This window comes from Phocoena phocoena, chromosome 6 (genome assembly GCF_963924675.1).
Source record: "Phocoena phocoena chromosome 6, mPhoPho1.1, whole genome shotgun sequence".
Lineage (NCBI taxonomy): Eukaryota > Metazoa > Chordata > Mammalia > Artiodactyla > Phocoenidae > Phocoena > Phocoena phocoena.
This window is the reverse complement of record NC_089224.1, coordinates 52,078,525-52,096,008: the sequence shown is the minus strand read 5'-3', so window position 1 is coordinate 52,096,008 and position 17,484 is coordinate 52,078,525. Positions and strand designations below refer to the sequence as shown.

The window sequence follows — 17,484 nt, the reverse complement described above, 5'->3', positions numbered from 1 at the left end:
TTTAGAAATCAGAGTGCTTATAAAATGGCTGGCTCATGGCTCTGTCACCCAGCACTTCTGATGCCGCCTCCTAGCCTTAGTTGGTGAGATAACCAGGAATAGTGATTCCATGCGTAAACAACAAGAATACTAAACCAATAAAACTAGCTTATCATGCAAATATTAAGGCATCTAGAAAGTCAGTTAAAATATATTGTCATAGAGACAGAACATCTATTTCCCAGCGGACTTCATGTAACAAAGGCTACTTTGCAGGGGCTGCGATCTACCATCAGTGAAATATCATCGACCCTTTTTATGTCATTACAGTTTCAACCTTAAGGGAATTAGTGATTGTAAGTGCTGCGATTGCTGGTCTATTATCTTCTTTCTTCAGTTTCTTTCCTTTCTCCCTTTTTGTTTGTTTTGTTTTGTCCAGTCTTCTCTTTTCCTTTTTTTTTTTTTAAATTTCTTAAACTAGTGTTGTATTTCATGTTTCCCTCAGTTGCTTGTTTCTGCTTGAAGGAAAGGTTCTCCGATTATGTTCAAACCGTAATTTTGGACATTTGCCGGTAGGATGGGTGTCCTATTTGATACTTGGAAAGGAACCAAGCTAGCCCAGGTACCAGGACTGTTGGCAGGAGAGGGGCAGGAGGGAAGGAAGAGAAAAAGAAAAAATACAACGTTACTCTACAGCAATATTAGAAATATAAATTCCATAGGCATCAAATTACTACAATAGCTTTTTTCCAAATTGCAGTTTAATATGAGATACATGTGCTAAATTATAAACATTATACGTATGTAAGCTACATGGTCTATTTCCTTCACGGATGGTAAGACTAATTGTGAAAAAAAACTCGAGTAAGACTCATCCATAGTTATTAAACTCTGATTGAGGATACTCTTCCTAAAATACTTGGTCTACTTTGATATAAATATAATATGATTTTTTGTCAAAAAAAAAGAGAAAGAAAAGAGCAAATCTACAACAGTGCCAACATACTTTGCAAGCAATACTCTGATCTTGTTTTAATTCACCAGCAGTTGTGATGTATTTCAATTTTTCACCTGCCTATCGGCTGAATAAAATTGAAAGCCATGATGAAAGAGATTTTTTTCCCCTTCACAATAAGAGAAAATACATTTTTCGGAAGGCCAGTGCATAATGTGTAGTTGGAAGCTGACACCAGAAGCCAGGGCATCCCCTGTCCCTCCGCATCAGTCATGTCTCTACATCCCCGCTGCTGTGAGTTTGGGAGTCTGGAGAGCAGCCTGGGAGAAGCCCCACAGGGAGGGAGTAAGCAGAGGAGGGGCCTGCCCCTCTCCAACCAACTCTAATTTCACCGATGTCGTATTTGGGGCTGTATAAAACAAAAACAATTCTCTAATTGCTACTGGCATAATCTCTCATTAAACAAGTATCATACAGAGGAAAATAACACGACACCTACATGTCACAAAACAACCCCATAACATACATTCTGGGTATACCTAATCAGATGCATTATTTGTTTCAACATTCAACTAGGAACTAATGTCCGCTAAGTAACAGCTGCATAAATAATCATGAAACAAGAAAACATCCAACTGACAATTCCAGACCCAGTTTTGTCATCGTCTGGCATGGAAATACAACTTCAATGTTTTAAATTTAATTTATCCTTTAAATTTAATTTATATCCTTTTCTTTACTTTTGGAGCCATGAGGTGAGATGGATTCTACTATGGTAGGTATCAAGCTAGACACCCTCATTTTTTCATATTTAAATTCCAAAGGTACAAAAACCTTTATGGAATATTACCTTGAAGGAACAATTTTCCTACCTACTCCCTCTACCCCCCAAAAAGAAAAGGCTTGGATTAAAAAAAAAAAAGAACTTGATATGTAACTTTTTACTCTCATGACACTTTTAAACAAATAAAGAGGCTTATTATCACGTCTAGGTACATACTTCTGAGTTAATATTTTAACAGAAAAATATTCACAGTGACCTTTTATGCTAAAGGGATTTTGTGATTAGAGTATGAGATCCATAATAACAAAGTCCATTTCTCTTTCTGTTCTCCATCTAATACAGTAACTGGTACATGGTAGGTGCTCAGTAAATTTTTGGATTAACAACAGGCAAATCAATGAAATATTCCAAATCACACCCAACTATATCTTTTTTAAAAGTGTTGCTCATAATCACATAGTTTCATGAGTACATTGCAGTTTGGCCCCTATAATAAGAAAATAGGCATCTCTGAACTTAACATTAGAGATGTTTAGTGTTAACAAAAATTAACTATGCAGGAAAAATCGTATAATACTTGAAACAAAAAATTCAAATAAAAAGATATGTCATTATAGGATAAAAAATCATAATTCTATAGAATAAAAAGTTGTTATTGAAACCTTTTCTAAGAGACTTAACTGTTTTCACATTATTTCTCTCTTCCCACACACATCTTCAACAATTATTTCTGCATTTTGCACCACTGATTGGGAAGAGTGTTACGTGATGCATCATGAAACATTTTCCCTCCACTGTCCTACTGCACTTGATCACATAGTACTTCTATATAGCACTACCTCATATCATAATTATCTGTTATCTATGATTATCTTACTTACTGAAAGGTAAGATCTCTAAAGAAAATGACCTTATCCTATCAATCCTTATTGCTGGCCATAGCTGATGCTAATTATTTCTCAACAAATAAATGACAAAAATGGATCTCCATTATTTTTAACCTAAAGCAGGAAGCATGTATACAAAATAAAAAGACTAGCTCAAATTGATAATCCTTGACAGTAAAAGAAAATGTCAACGACAAGTAAATAACTTTGCAAAATTAACGAGTCCCAAATTAAATGGGCTCTAGGAAGTCATTTAGAAACTGCATATTTTAGGAAAATAACGTGTATTTTAATGCTTGAAAATAGATGTGACTCCTTAAATGGAGAAGTCTACTGATCAATGGCAGAAAAGACAGGAATTCAGGGTTTATTTTGCAATAGCTTTCTTACTCAGTTCTTTAGAAGAGACATGTATTGTTAGTTTATGGAAAATTCTTGATAAAAATACATAGATGCTGGTGACTAACAGGACTCTTGCTGCAGAAGAGCTAACAAATTCAATTTAGATGTTTATTTAAACCTTTCAAACCTCCCATGCTACATTATGACCACGTCAAAATTGCAGTGTGTGATATATTTGTCAATACTGTTTATGAACCTTTGGGGGAAAATAAATCTCAGACATTAACACTATGCAGACCCCATATATGAGCTTACAAGTCTCTTATTGCCAATCTGTAGGTTAAATACAGACCTGTAAGGCACAGACATTTTTTAGAGCTTTTTGGTAGTCCCGTTGAAAAAAAAACTGGTAAAACTAATTCAAAGATTATAACAGTGCAAAGAAAAATGTTTAACCAAACAAAATAACTTAGATCATTTAATTTCTAAAAGACAATGCCTCAAATCTCATAGTTTTTCAGGTAAAAATTTAACAGTGCTTTTTACATATCAACTCTCTCTACATAAGTCAATGTCAATGATTGCCAGCATGGATAAAATAAACACACTTTCATATTTATGTACATATACAACTAGTTACATGTAAAATGCTTAATCATTTTAATTTCTAATAGAATGAAAATTATATGGACAACCTTATGTTCAATCCAATAATCTGTGTCTCTGTCTATTAAGAGATGAGAGTCTCTCAATTGAAAGATTTGAAAATATTCAAAGTCAAATTAAGCTACTTCAGCAATATATCTTCAAACACTTCATTTACTTGGTCTTCATTACATTTTCCATTGCCAAATCACCTTTTTTTTTTTTTTTTTTTTAAGGCAAACAGAAGATGAGCATGACTGAAAGTTGAAAGCACATCTTTAAAAAATATTGGGCTTCCCTGGTGTCGCAGTGGTTGAGAGTCTGCCTGCCAATGCTGGGGACACGGGTTCGTGCCCCGGTCCGGGAAGATCCCACATGCCGCGGAGCGGCTGGGCCTGTGAGCCATGGCCGCTGAGCCTGCGCGTCCGGAGCCTGTGCTCCGCAACGGGAGAGGCCACAACGGTGAGAGGCCACAACGGTGAGAGGCCCGCGTATTGCAAAAACAACAACAACAACAAAAACAAAACAAAACAAAATATATATATATCTGCCATACTAGTAAAAAGAGAAAAGAATACAAGTACTTCGTGGAAAATCAGGCACAAAAAAAAGCCCCAAATATTTTGACAACACTTTAACACAAAGCAGAATTCACCCAAGTGACTTCTACTCTACGTACGCTCTAAGTATATAATGAGATATTTCATTAAAAATAAAATAAAGTTAAATAAAAATTACAGGAAAAATTAATACATCTGATATCATGGATCATATTTTCATGTGATTCTGATCAAATGTATGATGTGGCTGCCGCCCCCCCCCCCACCACCAAAGGAAAGAAACAAACAAACAAATTACTTTGACCTTAAGATGCATTAATGGTAGGTGATGGTACGGCTTCATTTTATACTGATCAGACTATCTCAGAAGCATTGTTTCTTCTAGGCATCGATCTTCAAGGGAAACAAACTCTATGGCATTTCTTTGGTGAAGAAACTCACCAAATCATGTCATTTGAGGAACATTAAACAGAAACAGGGAAGACATGATAGTTGAGTTGAAAAGAAACATAGACTTGTTCCATACGGTTCAGGTAGACAGAATTAGTGTAAAGGCAGAAACTTCCAGAAGATACCATGCTGAGGGCCTACTATGAACAAGGTGCTATCTTGGGTGTTTTACATATGCTATGTCACTTAATTTTCTCAACGAACTCTTGAAATTGCCATCATTATCCCCTTTTCACAGATGAGAAAGTTGAGGCTTAAACTCATCCAAAGTTACCCACCTAGATCTCAGATATGAATCAGTTCTGATTCCCATGGCCATTTAACTATTATACTGCTTCCCTGGGAAGTTAGACGTTGACCAAACATTCAAAAGAACTTTTGAACAGAGTCTTCTGAAGGCAAAATGTATTTGCTTCAGGAGACAATGAATTTCCCATGCTCCACACAGCTGGCTAGTGCTGCAGCAGACTTGTGCACAGAATATGTGATCCGTCTGGGTGATCTAGCAAATCTGAAATTTGATATATCTATCTCCTTTGAAAACAAAGCTAGTTGAGAGTGACGTTATGGTGAGGATTAAGGAGGAAGAAGATACCTCCTTCTTCTTTTTAAAAATGATACACTATATATTTCTTATCCGGGACAAACTGGATAAAATGGCTAGTCTTTGCATCTACAAGGAGTAAAGAGACTCTGTACCTTTCAAAGAAAGAAACTGAGAAAACTCCTCTGGACAAGTCAACATTTGACTTGGTTGTGCTTTATAAAAATTATGCATTCTGTGACTGTGTATTCTAGGCCAAAAAGGGTTGGGTCCTTAGCTTTTAACTTGGTACCCACTCAAGAACCATGGCGTACCAAATAAACATATATGGAGTCATAAGTTTAGTAAAGAACCAAAGTCAAAGGCTTCCTTCAACTATTCGTCCTGAAATAAAAGCTAATTGAAGAATGGCAAAATTCATTTATTACTAGTCTGTGTGCATCTGATAATGGGTTGGGCAACCCATTTGTCAAACATTTTATGAAATGTCAAAGTATCCAGTGTACTAATACTTTTCAGGGGAATAATCATATCACCCATTCAGATTTTACATACTGATTTAATCATAAGACTACCATATTTGCTTTAAAGATAGTAAGTACTCTTTTAAGAAGCTTAAAAAAATATTACGGGAATGAAACACCAAGAATTGTATATATTCATACATACCTCAACTGTACCAGTAGCCACATTACTTATAGATAGCAATAAAATAAGCAATGGCCCAGAAAGCATGGAAAATAAATTAAATAAATACCTTAATTTAAAAGCAGGATTTGCCCTTAATTCCACTGTACCTGTTTCAAATACCCCCAAGAAGGAAAGTTTATTATTTCCTTGGCTAAACATTTCTAATTTTGTTACTATAATATGAACACACAGGTATTAGTATCTCTCCCAAAATGCACAATAAAAAAATTGTCCCTATTAATAGCTAAAATCTACCTGGAAAAACCAATCAAGGGCAGGCTAATTAAGTATTAAGTTAGAAACCATGCTGTCCTGGATGTGTGCATTTGGACTGGCGGCTTATTTCAATATAACACAAATGCTGCAGATTGTGTCTTATGAAAAAATGCTCCATCAGACCAGGGGAAGGAATATATGGGTAGTATTTAAGTACCCATATGTTTAGGAATTATTACATAAATTATTATACATAAAGAATATATCTAAGAATTCATTAATGTATTAGAACAAAGAAAATGGTACTTATTGAATATACTGGTTGCTAGCACTTACCTAGTGTGTGCATTTGCCAGGCACTGATCTACGTGCTAGACCTACTTTAAAGCTTTCGATCCTCATAATACACTTACGAGAAAAGTACCATTATTATTCTGACTTTACAGATGAGGAAACTGAAGCTGGGAAGTTGTGTCTTCTCAACCCCTGCTGCTGTTAGATTGTAGAAGCCAGGATTTGAAATCTAGCAGCGTGGTTCTAAAACCTACATTCTTACCCACTACACTTCACCTAATCTCCCTCTTCTGTGAAACACACTACTTATATTACTAAGCAAGAATTCATATTATCCTTGAATTATACAAGAGATTCTATGAATTGAGGCCCAAATCATTTAGGCACACTGAAATTCCCAAAGAATATAACTTTTGGGTCCAAATTTCAACACAAATACCTGTATTTTATTTATCCAATTCCAGATCCTTTTCAGCTGAAGGCAATATTTACCTTTTTTGATGTACATACAGACGTGGCTGTATGTCAGTTAACTTGCTTGTTGCGTTCCACTTCTGATGCAGCTAGACTAGAAGTGAAAGTGCTTTACACAGGTCTTGGGTTTCTTCAATTTATTTCCCCCATTTTTAAGTATCATTATTGCCATCGGAATGATCCTATTTGCGTGCAAGGTGATTTCTAATGATTATTACTATTTGTAACAATCTGTATTGGAAAGCTCCCTGGCCGGCTCTTACCTAACTGCAAAGTACTCTTGTGGGCTCTCTGAGAAACACCAAATATCATAAACTGCAGGTGTCTCAATGGAATTATTCTAACTGCAAGCAACAGCACTTCATAGTAATGAAAGAGAAACATATCTGTTCCTTAACTAAGTAGGTAAATAGCCTGCTTTATTGCTACTCCTTGGGGACCAACGATTTTGAAAATAACATATCCAATCGGTAGGCCATCAAAGCTCATTAATTTATATTCAGTTGTTTCAGGTGGGTTTTGTTATCAGGGCATGCTGGATTGTGTGTTAACTTTACTATGTGTGAGTACTAGCATTTTCTAAATAAAATAATGGCATATGCCAGTGAAATATGTCATCCAATGCAAAGCACAGGGCAAGAAGAGCCTTTATGTATGGGGCCACTGCAGCTAATTACCTAATGTGTACATTATAATGTCTGTACTCTTTTAGTAAACAGCCCTTACAAAATCCTAGAAGACCCTTCAACAAGGCAATCTATATACTTGAAAGTAATAAAAACTTATTTCCTTAAAATGTTTACTTTAGACATAAGTAGGAAAAATACTCTTCCCCTGAACAGGCCAAATTAAAAAAAAAACCCTAAAAACTGTGTTCCATATTTTTCATGTTTTAGAACTGAAAATGGAAGATAGAGATTTACTATGAAGATGACTAATTGTAAATAAATTACAGTACACAGACGCATATGTATCTAACAAGCTATGTAGCTGTGTGAGGTTTTAGTCAATTAAAAATATAGAATTATGAGGCTCAAAGTAGCGATTTGATCTCCTCCCACAGACTGCACCACAGCGGAGAATCCTACGTGTGGATTTCCATCCTCTTTCTCTAGTCTGTATTCCTTTCTATCCCCGGGCTCCTTTTCAGTGCTATTGTTACAAGTGCTACAGCTCCCCTTATTAGCATATGTGAGTCTTCAACAGCAGACAAAATTCCCTACAAAAATAGTGCTTCCAAATAGTGCCTTTCACTAGAGAAAATCACCCAAGGCATACCAAATTAAATAGAAATGTAAGTTTTATACAAAAGCAGAATGTGATTCTTTCCCAAATGATTTTCATTGAAAAGCAAAAATCAGTGTTATTTGCACAATTTCACCTCTAAAGGACAGAACTTTTTTGTCTCAGAATTCCTAAGCATAAAATCAAAAATGATTAAGGAACTGAACATGTTTTTATGTTATGCCTGCTACTCTGTTCACATGTGCAAAAAAACCTTCCTTCTCATAAAACAAAAATTAACAAAGGAGAGAATAATTGTAGCTGTCTGCAATTTCTGAATATTCAAAATTTGTGTTCTTCAATTTCTTGAACTTTTTCTCCTTTTGTAATTTGTCATTACGTTTATTATCACGTTTACTCATTCATATGCTTTGTTATCTCGGTAAATATGACTGAAAATTCACTACATACCTTCTAACAGCACTAGCAAACATGAGAATCAAAAAGTAAGTTACTAAAGGGTGCGCTGGCCACTGACAGAGCTGATTTCTCAGGGAACTAATACATATGTAAATATGGTACTTTCCATGAAACATCTTCAAATCAAGGAGGTGTTTAATATACTTCTTTCATTGCAAAGGGTTAATCAGCAAGGTTTACATTTGGGAATTTTCGGCATCATGTTCCTCCTTCTCCCGCAGTACAGCCAAAAATCATCTGACAGGAAACGTAAGATTAAGTTTGTCCTACCTAAGCGAACAAAGAGTGCTCTGAACAGGCCACTGGTTTACTGCAGAGCGGGAACTTTTCTAATCCTGCTGGAATCTGCAGCGCTGCTCAGAAAATATCGCGGAAAAAGTTGTTTTCTTTCCTCTAACATCTTGTCTCTGGGTCATCCCATTTTGGTCACACTGCAGATCCTGCTGCTTCTCCCATAAAGGTTAACTTAAAGCTCCAAACATAATCATGTGGAAAATGGACATTATTGATTCCTATGGTCCATTGTTCCCCTATCCTAAGTCCCTGAAGTTCAAGTTCAATCTGGAATTACATCATGTCTGGTTTCTCCTGGTTACCAGACGGCTTGAGACGTGACCACGGCTACAGAAAAAACAAACAGCCTTCTTCACGCTTCGGCTCCCCTATCGATTCAAACGTAAACTTTTTTTCTTTCTCTCAAGTATGCTTCAAGTATGGAGCATGGTTAATTTAGAGATTAAGCTCCAAATTAGATTATCTAATGGCATCTTAATGGATTGCTGACCCATTTCCTGTGGGATGGCAGCATGCAAGTCTGGCTGGAATACAATTAATTTCTTAGGAAGTCTTCTGAAGAGTTTCCTAGATAAAAAGGAAACGCTGTGTTGTGCAAATCTTTCTTTACAAACGGAGAAAGTTAGGCAAAACTGCAACAAATCCCAATGTATTTTTCAACAGCCAGATTACAGATACTGCGTGTGTGTAAACACCAGATAAAGATCATTTTTAAGAACGATCACATTTAAATTTTTGATTTCATAACAGGTACAAGTAACTTTTATGTAAATGGAGAAGTAATTCTTTTAAATAGAATATCCAAGTACAAAGAACAACGCTACTTAGCAGCCCTGGTTCCCAAACAATGGTCATGTGCAATTTTGGCTTTTGCAACTCCCCTCCTTGAAGGGGATTCTTCCATTCATCTACCTTATCAGCATTTCTATCATAGTCCCAGAGTGGTTCTAGGGGCCCAGAATGGTGTGTAAAAAGTTGAACATTTCGAACACACTTTAGAGCTGACAGCTGAAAAGGAAATTCAGCACTCTGAGAATAAAGCTCCCCCCAGGAACTCCAGGAACAACCCAGCTGTTGTACTGTAGTTATGTGTCAAGATAACAAACTGAAAGCAGGAAATGCTAACCTAGTGAATTTGTAGGGATGGTCTAGGTATAATGTTGAAATACAGGTTAACTATTAGCATTACGTAAAGCCCTTTAATTACATATTACCCTTATCATACATGTGCCGCGTGTATACACACATGTGCACATGTGTACACGCATGCACACACATACACGGCACACATATACATATGTTTACATACAAACATAGTTTGCACCACAATATTGAAAATTATTTTGTTTAAATATTCATTCTTGAGTCGTTGAGGACATATATCTTACAAAGAAAATTTTATGGACAAAGCAGTGAAAATGGTACATGGTTGAGGACAGGGTTATGCAAACAGGCTTAGATGTATGAAATGAACGCTATTACTCCTTCTTTTTTTGCCCTCCTTCTCCTGACCAACCAGATTCAAATAATCTTTACTGGCTGCTAAATTTCTCCTGAGAAATCAAACAACTCTCTAGAATTGCAGTAATAAACGACAATTTCTTACAAAAACATGTGTAAAGTAACTACAGAATGAAGTATTCAACTCATAGAAAGGAACTGCTAACACATGTAACATGGAAAATGGCTGATAAAAGTCTCTTCGGTGCCATTCAATTATGGCATCAGCAGAAACACAAAAATCCCTCCAATTATTTCAGTAAAATCTTCGTTTATTCATTATTTCAGAGGCTGAGCAAATGGTTTGTGTAAACATATCCTTCAGTAACACACACATGTTTATTTTAGCCATCTGAAGGCTGCTGCTATGTTTATAGAAGCCATCAGACACATACAGCCACTCACTTGTGGCTTTGCCTTTTCTTGAAAGGGGTGAAGAGGGAGAAGAGGGAATGAAACAATAAATCCAGTTTCTCTTTTGCATAAAGCACTACCTCCAACGTTTTAAAATAACTTCTGTTTATGTTATTCTTGGATTGTCCTTTGGCTTTCTTGTTCATTCAATTATATTGCTCTTTCATATTTGCTAGTACAAGCTATGTTCTGGCTATAGTTTCAAGAAAGAAAGCCAGTTAGGGAGTTAACTGCTGTATTTGTTTATACCCACATAACTCACATATGTAGCAGTGTAATTTGTCCACATCAGAGGACAAAGCACAGACACAACAGTACCCTTATGAACAACATAAGCAACTCATCATCACCTATTACCCGGCTAAGAGCTGAGCCCCTCCAGCCTCAAGCAGAAGTAAGCCCTCCACCAAGGGATTTCACTCTGGGTTGACTGCAGTACGTGACCTTTGGGTTAGAAAACAATTCACATTTTCAAGACGCAAGCAACACACACACACACACACACACACACACACACACACACACAAATGGCTCACAAAATTCTAAGGTCAAAACAACAGAACACCTTCAGGGTTGCAACTTAATAAGTCTGTGAAAACTTTCCAACGGAGTCAGCTTTGGTTCTGAAGAGAATGTTTATACATTGGGGGTGGGGGACGTGTGGAGAGGGAGGAGGGTGGAGGAAGTCTTCCAGTTTTGATTATACTCACTCAGCTCCCTCAGCACTGCCATTTTCAGCCCTGAAGAAGGAGCTGCTTTGACATGGAAACACCTCTACAGAAGGATGGGCACAAGGCAGAAAAGGGGGCGACCATGGACAAGTGATTATACGAAGAAGGTAATGGTAGCAAACAACTATCAAAACAAAGCAAAACCAAAACACCTTCTTTGCTTTGTCCTTTGCTACCACAAAGTCTCCGGGGATTGCCTTTTGTTCAAAACAAAAAGCAACAACCACAACCAAAATAACGTGATATTTTCTTTATTCCATTAGGACAAAGGCAAATGATTTAATTCTCTGGTTGAATAGATAGACATTTCTCATGTATTCTTAATTTATTCAGATCATTCTAAAGTTGCAGCAGTGCCCTGAAGATTTTAGATGTCTGTTATCTGCCTTAAAAGTAGTAGTGTTACAGACATTTGTGATTTCTTTTTTCAATATCTTTTCTAGGAAAAAAAAAAACTACTGAGTTTCCTAAATAACTATAAGACACACACTATAAACCATGAAAAAATTACGAATATGTTATGCCACAGACATGACCTATTTTATGATCAAATATGGACTCCACGTGTGCCTATTTTTGATAAGTATAACAAAGCAAAGCAAATTCCTGTCGCATCTGAGCACATTTACTCTGAACTGTATGATACTCGGATTTTAAGAACGGTGAGGGTCTGCATCAGTCACAGTGTGTCTGGGACTGCCCACCACAGAGATTCAATAAATACCTGTTGAATGCATGAACGTGACGCCTGCCGTTATCAATTATGTGCCCTCTGAATCATGATAAAAAGGGAAGAAACAAACCAAAAGCTACCTTCATCAAGCTTTTTGAAGCACTAAGGCCATTCTATATATCATGGTCTGCTAATCCAAAAAAATTATTTTTGAGAGAGAAAATAAATCTTAACTACATGAATTCCATTTTTCTTTTCTGATTATGACCTGAAACTGATGACCACACCACTTTTTCACCAAGAAGATGATTTGTAAGATGAACAATGCTCTCCTAAGAACTGAGTTTAGTCGTCATATTAATTCACTCCAATACCTGTGTTCTGTGGTGATTCACTGTCCACTCACCTTTTCCTTTTGGGGGTAACAATGTTTGAGTTGAAACATCACTACGAACTAGGTACAGTTATAGTTTAAGTCTTCAATAATTTATATCCTTATTTCACTTTAATGTACTTTAGCAATACTACCCAATTTTAGATAAGTAAATGTCAATCAGTAATCCACAGATTGGGAAGTTCACACAGCTATAGCTACATTTAAAAACACAAGTTCTTTCCATCTGACTTGCAATTTTTTCTAAATATGTTAGGCTTGTATGTAGAAATGGGCCACTTAGCCAACCAACAGAGCATGGAATATAAGGATAAATAAAATTAGATCCAAATATTGTGTTATCAAGTTGAATCAAATTAAATTTTAAAATACTTACTAATAAAGACTATTTAAATAAATAGTTTATCTTCTTTCATTGAGTTTATCTTCTTTTTTGTAAGTATATATTGTATTTTTTCCAAATGGAGGAATAATATAAGCTTCGTGGAAAAAAATCAAAATAGGTAAAAATGTACACATTTTAAAGAGGATGTTATACTAATCTTTAAAAAGAGGAAAAGTCATATGGTATTCATTTCAGGTAGTGAATTAATAAAAAGTCAACAGGCTTTTAAAACAGAATCCAACTAATTTTCTTAATTTTTACCTAAGAAAAAAGTGGGCATTTCATTAATTTCATTCTTTGAAACTTTACTCTTCAGCAGTTTCTATGAAGCATATGGAGATGCGCAGCACTTTTACAACTGATACCCAAGTATGTACTTTTAACACAGGGACGCTTAGTAAAGAGAGGATGACAGTCATAACACAGTTGGAAAATTATGTTGGCTCTACTTCTGTTGAACTCCTTATGGGATTACCTCACTCTCTTCTGTAAATTTTTATCTCATTACATAAGATTATACCATGAATTTTAATCATTTAATTTGTCAATTTGACACAATTTATTCTTTATTGAAATAATTCATAAGAAGCTGAATTAGCACTACTTACTTTCTAAAACCAGTACGTGAGACAATATCAAAACTGGTTTCGAAAACGAAGTTTTAGAATGATTTTCTCAGCCAACCAAATAAAGTCAGCTCTCCGTGATTCACATCAATGTATAAAAAGAAGTTAAAACTTTACTTAAACAAAATTCCTTCTCTAGCTATTGATTCCAACAATCCCCCCACTCCAAAATTCATGAGTGTTGCTAATAACAGTTAAATTGACTGATTTGAAATTTTTCTTTTAGTTAGCTTTTCCCCTCTGAGAGGGGAGTAAATGAATAGTAAAATGGCTTAAAGTTAACAGTAAAGAAAAAGAACTGAAATGAGAAGAATCTATAATGTGAAAACCCCATGCTTTTTCCTCAGACAGCTGAAAAAAAATCTTCCCTAAAATTGTGATTTCATTTTTCAGTTCCTAAAATCTAAGTGTCAAATCCCCTCCTCCCCACCTCCCCCCACTATTATAAATCGTTTACAACATTTGACAGCACTTAGGAATTCCAGTCACCAATTAGCATATGCTCTAATCTCCAATTAATTTGAAGTTGCATCTAAATGAGAAATAAAGGAAGAGGGTAGGGAGAGAAGGACGATATAGCCAAAACAACTAAAATTTTAACATATATATACTTTCTGTAAAGCTAGTTAGAAACAAACACTATAGCTCATGTAATTTTAGGTGTAAGTGTAGGGTTGGAAATAATTAAAATGTTACCTTTGCCAAGTAATTCCCAATGTATCCTCACTGGTACTGGGGTATAAATGCCTGCCGTTTTGATTCATGGTCCAGTCACAAATCCTCAGCTGTCAATTGAAACCTAGCAGTCAGATATGGATCGAGCAGTACTACAGTTTTTAGTATTTAAATGAACACATGCAAACTAGTACCGTACATGGCATTAACCTTACTTTCCCAAGAGGCAACTTAAAAAAAAAAAAAAGAGCAAAAGAAAACCTTACTCTGAAAAGCAAAATTCCTAGACTGTTTTTCAGAAAAAGCTATTGCAATATGCTTCTCTATTAATTAAAGCATACAAGAGAAATGAGTGCTTAGAACATAACAATTAGACATTAATTAGAGTACAAAATGTGCTGAAATAAAAGCAAACGTTAATGTTCAGTAGAGAGAAATATTTTAGAAAAAAAAATTTTTAAAGCTTTTAAAAATATGTAACATACCAAATAATCTGCACTGAGTAAAATAATCAATAACTTTTAAGCATGCAGTTTGCAAAACACAGAAGACATGCAGTTTAGAGGAGAAGGGTCCCACCTTATGAACATCCTCCCTAACTTACGTTTAGAAGCATCAAGGGATTCAGTTTTAGATGTTTACTAATTTTGTTTTATTCAAAGTGGCTTTTTTTTTTTTTTTTCAGACAGAGTTGATAAGAGTTTCTACTTTTATTTTAAACTCAGAGTAATGGCATTGGAAATACTTTACCACATCTGAATAGAGTGAGGAATGCGCTGAATACAAGCTGAAACGAATTCTTCCCAGATCTCCAAATCATCAGCTCTGCCCTTCAGAGGTTGTTCCAGTAACCCTATCCAGCTCTGTTTGGTTAACAGCTGCCCTACAGTGCTAGCAGATTTATTGAAAAGATATATTGCTTATTTTTATCCTTAAGAAAGTAAACTTATCTGGCTTTGGGGGGAAAAAACACACTAGAAAATCATGGGTTTTAATCTGTAGAGAGCTATGCTGTAAATTAACTGAATCTTGCATTGAAAAGATGACTTATTCAAAGCAGTCCACTAAACCTTGTTTGCTGCTTTTCAGTAAGAATTTCTAGAAGATGATGATTGGAGCCAAAGTCCCTTTAAACTCATGATAAGTTATTTTAATCCTTTCTGATAACATTATGGCTAAAAAAAGAATTGGCTATTAAGAATCTTTTCCTTTTAGACTCTACTTTCTATACACTCTAGGTAATAGTGATTCTGGAGCTTCAGAATATTTGGTTTTGCTCATTTTTCTACAGATCTATGAGGCTCCAAAAACACCACCTAAAATTCCCCAAACATGTATTTTAATTATACTGATATTTCAGGTAAAAGTAATTTTATAAATTAAAGAACTGAAAATTAATTAACCAATCAATTAATTAACTAATTAAAAAGCTGAAAAAATTCCCTTAATGTAGACAGATAGATAGGTTGAAAGATATGTAGATTTTGCTTAGAATATATGTCATAAATAAGCCATATATCAGTAAAGAAATTAAATTAGAATGAAAAATATTCTTAAAATGGACCTTAATGCTTGCATAAAGGAGGAAATTTTATGGCAAGATTTTTAAAAAGTGCTCAAAATGGAGCATCTCATCAGAAATGCAATGTGATGGGGCAATTTGAACAATTATTTCTTCAGTAACAGTAGTCAGTTGGCTCCTTCAAAGTATATTCTTTTCAAGCAATACTATGAAAACAATCTAAAAACAGTTCAAGAAGCTTGGCTTCGTATAAAGATTACCTTAAGGACCACTCATAGATTCTGCTCTAGTCCTAGTTTTGAGTCAAGTAAACATTCTGAAGAAGGGAGGCAGAGTAGAGCAGAGCTCTAGGCAGAGCACATGTTAATTCTGCTAATAATTAATTTCAGGTTAGCTTCTATGAGCCTCTCAGGTTATATTGGAGAAATTTTCATAAAGAAAAGCTATTTTCACAAAGCCAGGTGACCTAAATATCACTCACTGATTGGCTTGTCTCCCAGACAACTGGAGACACTGTTGTCTCCTTGGAAGAATGCATATGTAAATCAGTTAGTTTTTTGTTGTTCATGTTGCTAATTTTTTGTTTGTTTCTTTGTTAATCATCCCTCCAAAATGTCAAGAGGGCTGTCTTTGGCCACCCGTTGAACACTTAAAATCAACATACTTTTGGACTTTTCTCTCCTAACAGTAGTCTCAAAGGGATGAAACCTGACTACAACTATTCATTTTCAACCATACTTAAGGTACATATGATCAAAATATCTTCTCCCAAACAGATAATTATGCTTAAATACAGAAAAAATGATCACTGAGTATATTTAACAATCTACGTGCCAAAGAAACGGGCAGGATATCAATTAGTATTGAATTAATTTCCTTTCAGTTACTGAAAATATAAAATAAAATTTAAATTTATTTAGCTATTTAGATTGTGGACTGGCATTATCAACATTTCCAAAAGTTTCTGAGGAGAAGTACTTATACCTGCTTATATGTTATAACTTACTTAACCAGGTTACTTGACCAAGAGCCTTTGAATTAATAATTAACCTCTTGATTAAGAAAATTTTAAAGGTGATCGTGTGGACAGGGGAAACAATAAACAATTAAAATAGAAACTGTATATTCACTGAAATTTTCCATGATACTAATTCCTAATGAAATCAATTCCTAAGAATCTTGTTTGAATAAGATAGTCCTGACCCAGCAAATTTTGAACAGATTCTCAGGTGATGAAAGGTTAAGTGTATTTAAGCTTCTTTTAGGAACATGTTAAATATTCTCAGTATTAGCATAATTCAGAATTCCTAACCAAAACGAATTTTACTTTAGACTTTAAATGTTTAAAATAATAGGTGATAATCTTATTTAAGTTTAGGGTAGTGATTCCTCAATTTCTGTCCTGTGAGAGGGTAGGTGTTATGTAATTTAGCTATCAATTCTTTTTTTAAATTAAATTTTAAATCTTTAATTTTAGGTGGTACATAAATACATGCCTTTCATTAACATAAAAATTTTCTGCAAAGCTTCAACAACGCCCTAGTGATTTTTCCAAGTATTTTTCCTCAAAAAATAGGGAGATACTTTTTCGCCCTAGAGTAATCAAGTTTAAAACACCAGGGGCAAAGTCGTTTAGAAATTTAGTTTGTTAAAGTTGTGTTTGTAGCAACTCGTACGTTTGTAACAATACAGACTTTGACAGATCTGGTCATATGCACACCCTCACAGAAATGCACACATATAAAT

General features: G+C 35.1%; 1 protein-coding gene across 9 annotated transcripts in view; it reads right to left on the bottom strand.

Moving 5' to 3' along the window:
- Positions 1–445: 445 nt before the first annotated feature.
- NFIB (nuclear factor I B) overlaps positions 446–17,484 on the bottom strand; it is a 433,275-nt gene continuing 416,236 nt past the window's right edge. For 7 of the 9 annotated variants that reach the window (XM_065878874.1, XM_065878875.1, XM_065878878.1 and 4 more), the window contains 2 exons: positions 14,238–14,326; positions 446–610 (listed from right to left, as the gene is read on the bottom strand). In XM_065878874.1, the coding sequence (XP_065734946.1) occupies positions 481–610; positions 14,238–14,326 (219 nt within the window). In that variant the 3' untranslated portion in view covers positions 446–480. The remainder of the gene's footprint in view (positions 611–14,237; positions 14,327–17,484) is intronic. The other 2 variants (XM_065878880.1, XM_065878882.1) reach the window with 1 other exon arrangement.